We start from the raw sequence: 9,054 nt of genomic DNA on the forward strand, positions 1-9,054 counted from the left end.
CCACATCATCTTAGTCCACCCCTATACCACACCCACTCCCAATCCGAATCCCTTGCCACAAGGATCCTATCCCTAGGGGAGACTCAGGCTAATGACCTGCCCAATCCTCACACCCAACACTTCCTACTCCAGTCTTGTCATGGGTTTATCCCACACCATCGGAGGTCGGACCACCTGTGAAAGCAGCCACATCATTTACTAGCTCTGCTGTAATCATTGCACAGCTTTCTATATTGGTATGACTACCAACCAGTTGCTCACTAGGGTGAATGGCCACTCTTCAATTGTAGCCAAGATCAAAGTAGACCATCTTGTGGCACACTGTGCAGCTGAACATAATATGCTAGATTTCAATTGCTGCTTCACTACCCAACCCATCTGGATCCTCGACTCCACCACCAGCTTTTCTTAAATGTGCAGATTGGGGTTATCCTTACAACACATTCTCTACTCCCATAATTATCCTGGCCTCAACCTACGGTAACGTACTGTCCCCACACCCTCCACCCAACAGTTTCTACCCCGTCTGTCCTATCATCTCCTCATTCTGTTCCCCCACCTCACTGCCCCCTAACCTCCAGACACTGTGCTCCTTGTTTTTCTGATGAAGGCTGTTGCCAAAAGCATATGTGTATCTACGTCTACATCAATCTACATCAATGCTCTGCAAATCACTCTTAAGTGCCTGGCAGGGGGTTCGTTGAACCACCTTCACAATAATTCTATATTATTCCAATCATTCTATATTATTCCCATAATTCTTTATTATTCCAGTCTTACAATGTGTGGAAAAAGTGAACACCTATATCTGTGCGAGCTCTGACTTCCCTTATTTTATTATGATGATCATTTCTCCCTATATAGGTAAGTGTCAGCAAAATATTCTTGCATTTGGAGGGGCAAGTTGGTGATTGACATTTTGTGAGAATATTCTGCCGCAATGAAAAACACCTTTGTTTTAATTATGTTCACTCCATATCCCATATTACGAGGTGTGGCTAGAAAAAAAACGGACTAGTACTGGTGAAACAATAAAACGAATGCAATAAGGCTGAAAGTCGCGTGGCCTGTCACGTGACTCTCGCTCTGCCTACTGCTCGAGTTTCATCTGCCTCCTGCACTCAGTCTGCCCGTGGCATCTGTTTTAAGTAGTTGACGTTTTGTCTGTGCGTCGGAAAATGTTGAGTGTACAGAAAGAACAGCGTGTTAACATCAAATTTTGTTTCAAACTAGGAAAATCTGCAAGTGAAACGTTTGTAATGTTACAACAAGTGTACAGCGATGATTGTTTATCGGGAACACAAGTGTTTGAGTGGTTTAAACGATTTAAAGATGGCCGCGAAGACACCAGTGATGACACTCGCACTGGCAGACCATTGTCAGCAAAAACTGATGCAAACATTGAAAAAATCGGTAAACTTGTTCGACAAGATCGCCGTTTAACAATCAGAGCAGTGTCTTGAGTTAACAGCAGTTGACAAGGAAAGTGTTAGGCAGATTCTTCATGAAAGTTTCAACATGAACAAAGTGTGTTCAAAAATGGTTCCAATGTGTCTCACAATTGAACAGAAGGAACGCCGAAAAATGATTTGTTCTGACATCCTGGAAAACATTGAAAGTGATCCCACCTTCTTACAAAATGTTATTACTTGCGATGAATCGTGGTTTTTTACTTACGATCCCGAAACTAAACGCCAATCGATGCATTGGAAAACTCCTGGTTCTCCACGACAAAAAAAAGCACGAATGTCAAAATCGAAATTCAAGGCAATGATGATTGTTTTTTTTTTTTTTTTTGACATCAAAGGGATTGTGCACATTGATTGGGTACCAGAGGGACAAACAGTGAATCAGCATTACTACATTAGCGTCCTGGCTACCCTACGTGAGCGAGTACGGAGAAAACGGAACGATTTGTGGAGAAAAAAGTCGTGGATCCTTTACCAAGACAATGCCCCAGCTCACAGTGCGTTGTCAGTGAAGACGTTTTTGGCAAAACACAACATTCCCATCTTAGATCATCCACCCTACTCACCTGATTTGGCCCCCTGTGACTTTTTTCTTTTCCCTAAAGTCAAGTCAGCTTTGAAAGGAACTAGATTTGAGACTGTTGAAGCAGTAAAAGAAAAAGCGACGGAAGTAATGTAGGGACTTACCGAAAATGATCTGCAGCATTGCTATGCACACTGGAAAATTCGTATGGAGTGGTGTAGAGACCAAGGAGGAGAGTACATTGAAGGAGATAACATGAAATTGTAAATAATTGTAAATAAATGTTTTTTCCAGCATCAGCCCGGTTTTTTTTCTAGCCGCACCTCGTATGTCAGTGACACTTTCTCACCTGTTTTGCGATAATACAAAACTTGCTGCTCTTCTTTGAACTTTCTCCATGTTCTCTGTTAATCCTATCTGGTAAGGATCCCACACTGTGCCCCAGTACTCCAAAAGAGAACAGAAAATTGTAGTGTAGGCAGTCTCTTTAGTAGATCTGTAGATCTGTTACATTTTCTAAGTGTTCTACCAATTAAATGAGTATGAGGTTTGTCTACCACACAACATTTTCTGTGTTCTTTCCAATTTAATTTGTTTGTAATTGTAATTCCTAGGTATTTAGTTGAATTTACGGTCTTTACATTTGACTGATTTATCATGTAACCACAGTTTAATGGATTCCTTTTAGCACTCAATTGCCAATTTTTACACCACACAGATATCTTTTCTAAATTGTTTTGCAGTTGTTTTGATCATATGATGACTTTACTACATGTTAAATGACAGCATCATCTGCAAACAACCTAAGGTAGTGGCTCAGATTGTCTCCTAAATTATATAGATAAGGAACAGCGGAGGGCCTATAACACCACCTTGGGGAATGCCAGAAATAACTTCTTTTTTACTCGATTACTTTCTGTCAGTTACTAGAAACTGTGATGTTTCTGACAGGAAATAATGAATCCAGTCACATAACTGAGACCATGTTCGATTAGCACGAAATTTCACTACAAGCTGCTTGTGTGGTACTGTGTCAAAAGCCTTCTGCAAATCTAGAAATACGTAATCATTTTGAAATCTCTTGTCAGTAGCACTCAACACTTCATGCGGGTAAAGAGCTAGTTGTGTTTCATAAGAACAATGTTTCCTAATCCATATTGAGTGTGTGTCAATAGACCATTCTCATCGAGGTAATTCATAAATTTTTGAACACAATATATGTTCCAAAATTCTGCTGCATATCGACATTAATGATATGGGCCTATAATTTCGCGGGTTACTGCTACTACCTTTCTTGAATATTGTTGTGATCTGTGCAACTTTCCAGTCTTTTGGAAGACTTCGGATCTTTCATCGAGTGATTGTTAAGGATGGAGCTGTTGCATTAGCATACTCTAAAATGAACATAATTGGTATAAAGTCTGGGCCAGAAGATTTGCTTTTAGTAAGTGATTTAAGTTGCTGAGGATATCTACTTCAAAGTTACTCATGTTGGCAGCAGTTATTGATTTGAATTCTGGAATATTTATCTTGTCATCTTTGGTGAAAGAATTTTGGAAGGCTGTGTTTTTTAACTCTGCTTTGGCGGAACTGTCGTTGATAGTATTTACATTGCTATCATGCAGAGAAGGCATTGATTGTGTCTTGCCCCTGGTATACTTTACATACAACCAGAATTTCTTTGGATTTTGTGCCAGGTTTAAAGACAAAGTTTCATTGTGGAAACTGTTATAATCATCTCACATTGAACTCCAAACTAAATTTTGAGCATCTGTAAAAGATTGCCAATCTTGGAGACTTTGTGTTCATTTAAATTTGACATGCCTTTTTTCATTGTTTCAGTAACAGTGTTCTGGCCCTTTTTTGTGTGCCAAGGGGGATCAGGTCCATCATTTAATTAATCTTGTGTAAGTCTCTCAACTGCTGTCAAAACTATTTCTTTGAATTCAAGCCACATCTGGTTTCATGTATATTATTAATTTATTAATTTGGAAGTAGTGGAGATTGTCTCTCAGGAAGGCATCAAGTGAATTTTTATCTGCTTTTTTGAATAGATGTACTTTTTGTCTATTTTTGGAGGGTTTGGGGGTTACAATATTCGGCCTCACTATGGCAACCCTGTGCTCATTAATCCCTGTATCTGTTTTGATGTTTGTTATTAGCTCAGAATTATTTATTGCTAAGAGGTCAAATGAGTTTTCACAACCATTTACTATCAGCTCAAAAAAATTTTCAGAATGCATTTAGCATAGTTTCGGATAATGTTTCATGCGTACTTCCAGATCTGAACATGTATTTTTGCCACAATATCGAGGGTAAATTAAAGTCACCACCAACTATAATTGTATGAGTTGGGTACATGTTTGAAATTAGACTCAAGTTTTCTTTGAAGATTGCAGCTGTTGTATTATCTGAGTTCAGAGATTGGTAAAAGGATCCAATTATTGTTTTATTCTGGTTGCCAAGTATGTCCTTTACCCATGCAAACTCTCAGGAACTATCTACTTCAATTTCGCTACAAGATAAACTACTTCTAAAAGCAACAAACACACCAGCATCAATTGTGTTAGTCTGTACTTTTGAAACACTGTTAGGTTCCTTGCAGAAATTTCATTGGAACTTATCTCTGGCTTTAGCCAGCTGTCAATGGCCCAGCTGTCAATGGCTATAACGATTTGAACATCAGTGCTTCCTGTTAGCACTTGGAGCTCTGGTGCTTTCCCAACACAGCTACAATGTGTCTTATAAGCTTGCCTGTGTGCAACTAACATATCAGCTTTATGGTAAATTGAAATCTGTCTTTTCCTACATTGTTAATATTCCACTTTGGAGTTTCTATTGTCTGATTTTACTGTTTAGTTCTCTATTTAGTGTTTTAGAATTCGTCATCTCTTTCTGATAGATTTAACTTATGAGTGTCATATTATATGAACAATAAAAAAGTAAGTGAAACCATTTTATATGATGACCACACTAATGATGTATTTTTGATTGCAGTGTACTCCATCTTTGCTTTCTTTGAGTACATAGTTGTACTCACCAACATGGCATTTCACATGACTGCATTTTGGGACTTCCATGACCGCTCACTGGAAGTGGGACCACTTGGCTTCGGTCACAGCTGACAGTATGAGATGCCAACCGAGCACACACAATAACAAGTAGAGCAGTCCACCCCGGCAACTGGCAACTTGGTAGATACCACAAGTGTTCCCTGTTCAATAGCCTTCCCACATGAATTGTCACATCAAGCTCCACTGTATATTGACGATGAACTGGGCAGCATACAGTTATCTGTTGATTTGCCGTTAGAACAGATTCCAGTACCAGCAAGCCCTGCAACATTTCCTCCAGTCAGTATGATGAGGGATGCTTTGCCAAATGACCAGTGTTGCCATTTTTCATCTGAGAGAGGCATCCATTCAAGAGATTATCTTCCTGCATATCAACAGTATGTTTACATGATAGTTGACCACACTGTATTGGGAACTAGAGTGTAACCTCCCTTATATGAAAGAAAGTATTTATTACTACAACAATACAATTTTGAATGAAATTTGTACCTAAAGAGCATGTGCTCATAAAGCCAAAGCCGAGGTGTGACTGCTGACTATTACGTGTCTGCTTTTGACAAATGTGACTGAATACTTATTGATCTCAAATGTGATGGTGATATTTTTAAAGTGTGGAAGATTCCATTGTGTATGGTTGTGGTAATTGAATGTATACACTAATATTTTTATATTTTTAATTAATAACTTTTGTAACTCTTGCAGTGGTACTTAAAGATAAATGTTCATATTGAAGGATACCTTTTGGTATTGTGAAAAGTATTTGCCACTAGCAAAAGTAGCTGACACCCCAGTCTATCCTGTAGAAGCTAGTCTCACCTTCAACTCAGAACTGTAAATTATTGTCAAATCTTATAGTACATCCATAATAGCTGAGCAAGAATTACACATATGTTTTGGGTTAGTACATTTTGAAGTTTACTGTCTGCTACAAATTTTGATACTATAATTTATTTATAAAAGCCTTCTGGTGTCATATTGCCTTATAGGTCAAGAGTACTAGGTGTGTGTTTAAGAGTTTATCTCATGTTCTGATCACATTTTCACCATTGTCTCTTAGGCTTTGATGTTTCAACTGCATCATATAACAACAAAAAATTTTGATGTCAACACATATTTTTAAATTTTACTTGAACTAAGATGTGGTAGATTATCTCACAATGTATAAATGTGAACAAAGAGTCTTTATTTCTGTCAAATTATTGTTGATATCACAATGTGTAATTGTGAATAAAGAAAATCTTTATTTCTGTTAATCTTTTATCACTATAATAATCTATCAAAACAAAACAAAAAGCTTTATTAGGTAATACAGTACAAATACTGTTGTGGTATGTGTCATTATATGTAAGGCCAAGGTGGTTTGCTAAAAAAGTAAAATCTGTTGTGTGTGCTACATACTGTTGCATAGCTAACATGACAGTGGAAAAAAATCATCAGGTCATCAAAAGGTGTAACATGTTCTGGCTAGTATGATATTTCCAGTAGAAAATTAAGATGATGTGCTGAATTGATAGGATTACCCTTAGGCTATCTTTGCAATCAGTCAATGACTTGGAACATATTTCTTGAATGACTTAAATATGTTGTAGTAACACCTATCTATAAAACTGGAGAGGAAGAAACTAGCCCTATTTACACAGCTATTTTGCTTCTTATGATGTTTTCAAAAAATATTCAAGATTTTTTAATGACAGACTACTGACTCATCTAATTGAGCAAAACTTGCTGACTGCTTCTCAGTTTGGTTTTAGTATAGGGTTGACAAAACATACAGGACTTCACAAGTGAAATGCTAGCACAACTAAAAAGAAAAGTTTTCCTGTTGGTATTCTGTGACGTTATCAAAGCCTTTGAATGGAGCATACAACACTACTTTCCCTTAGACCAAATGGCAATTTAATTTTTGTATTTTTTTACATAGGGTGTATCATCATAGTTAACGGTGTAAGCACATACAGTTGAAATCATCTTCACTACTGTGAAACACATCTCTTCTCCTGAAAAAGTGCTCTTAGCTCTTAAGGGATGCATTTTAGAGCCTGAGCCCATGTTGACCGACTTTATTTTTCTAGTATCATGTACTTTCAACTGTATGAATTTTTGCCAATTATTATGCACGCTGTGTTTAGGGTACATGAAGTTCAAAGCTCACATATCATTCATGTAAAGGTGTTCAATAGAACTCTCAATTTCTTTGAGAAAATTGACTGAAGTTTTCTGATCATGTTTAATATGTTAAAGTAAGGTCAACTTTTTACCTAGCAGCTTGGCTCTGTAGTAGAGTGCTTGCCTGCCCTATTGGGAGCCAGGGATCAATTCTCAGTGGATTCAAATTTTTAAATGAAGGTGGAAGTTCTATGAGTAGTTCCATGAAGTGTAAAATACATAAAGGTGGAAAAAATGGTAGCACTAGAGACTCAATCGCAGGATCGAGTCCTTTTTTATATTACCTTTTTTGTTTTTTCTTTTCCTCATTCAGTTTGAATACCTACATCATTTAAATGTAAAATGCAAATAATCTTTTATCTAATTATGTATCGCATAAAAAATTGTGAATTAAAATTGTTTAAATTTTAAAAAATCTACGAATTAATTTTTTTCCATCTTATTTTTTGCTTCACAGAAATGCTCATGGAACATGCACCCTCATTTGAAAGTCTGAATGCACCAGAGCCTCCACATGACAGCAAGTATCAATCTTATTGCAGTGTATTAAACATGGCCAGAAAACTTAGAAGTCCATTTTCTTGAGAAAATTTAAGAGTAGCATGGGCCTGCTCTGGATGATTAATATTTGAGTTCTTAAGTTCACATACCATAAATGTAAAGAAATACAAAAATCCAAATGCTGTGTGGTCTCCTTGTTAGCACACTAAAGTCTTATGGCATTAATGGTATCCCTCTTACTTAGATGAAATCTTACTCCATAACAGAAAGCAGAAGGGTCTCAGCATCAGACATCTCATGCATGGGGAAACCCCATAATGTGGAAACATTACATGGCATTCCGTAAGGATCAGCACTTGGGCCTTGTCTTGTTTCTAACTTAAATAAATTAACAATGTAGGAAAATACAGATTACTACTTCCATAAAGAAGACACATCAAGTTGAAGACAGGCACAATTAAAAGACACTCACATAAAGCTTTTGGTCACAGCCTTCATCAGTGAAGAGAGATACACGCACGAGTACACCCCCACCCCCCTGCCCCTCACACACACACGCGTAAGGAAGTACTCGTTACACGATCCTATTTTCTCATTCATTATTAAACATACTCCAGCATTACCCCTATTACAATCTGTCTTTCCCTGCATTATTGAGATTCTTACCTTGAGTAACATACATAAATGATCTCCCAATGACTTTAAAGGGTATTTAAAAAACTGTTAAGTTTTCCAATGACACGAGCATGCTAATCGAGAGTCTATCTTCAGCTCTGGCAAACACAGCTCAAATGATAGCAGAACAGTCCTAAAAAGAGCTTCACAGCTAACAGTTTAAATCTTAAAATCTCACAAAGACTAATATTACACAGTTTCAAATAAGCAAACAATAACAACCTTGTAGCACCAGAAGTAGAGATTAATGATTACACAATGAAGCACAGGGTGTAAAATTGCTTGGAGTCCAGCTCGATAACATGTGAGAATGATGTTAATGCATAGGTAAGGTATTCAAGAAGCTCATTTTAGCTTGTAATGCCCGTAGAAGTCTCTCCAATTGTGCTGATGTAAAGACAAGAATTTTGGCTTACTTTGCATATTTTCACTCCCTGTTGTCTTGTGGAAGTATCGTCTGGGGCAGTGCACCTAAAGTAAATGAAATTTTAAAAGGAAAAAATGGACAGGTTGAAGTTAGATATAGTGGGAATTAGTGAAGATCGGTGGCAAGAGGAATAGGACTTATAGTCAGGTGAATATGGGGTTATAAATACAAAATAAAATAGAGATAATGCAGGAGTAGATTTAATAATGAATAAGAAAA

At 37.2% G+C, this 9,054-nt stretch overlaps 1 protein-coding gene across 1 annotated transcript in view; it reads left to right on the plus strand.

Moving 5' to 3' along the window:
• Positions 1–6,319, plus strand: part of LOC126092626 (post-GPI attachment to proteins factor 2-like) — a 55,951-nt gene extending 49,632 nt beyond the window's left edge. The window contains exon 4 of the mRNA XM_049908345.1: positions 4,990–6,319. Within this exon, the coding sequence (XP_049764302.1) occupies positions 4,990–5,117 (128 nt within the window). The 3' untranslated portion in view covers positions 5,118–6,319. The remainder of the gene's footprint in view (positions 1–4,989) is intronic.
• The last annotated feature ends 2,735 nt before the right edge of the window (positions 6,320–9,054 follow it).

The sequence above is a fragment of the Schistocerca cancellata genome, chromosome 7, assembly GCF_023864275.1.
Source record: "Schistocerca cancellata isolate TAMUIC-IGC-003103 chromosome 7, iqSchCanc2.1, whole genome shotgun sequence".
In the NCBI taxonomy this organism is placed as follows: domain Eukaryota; kingdom Metazoa; phylum Arthropoda; class Insecta; order Orthoptera; family Acrididae; genus Schistocerca; species Schistocerca cancellata.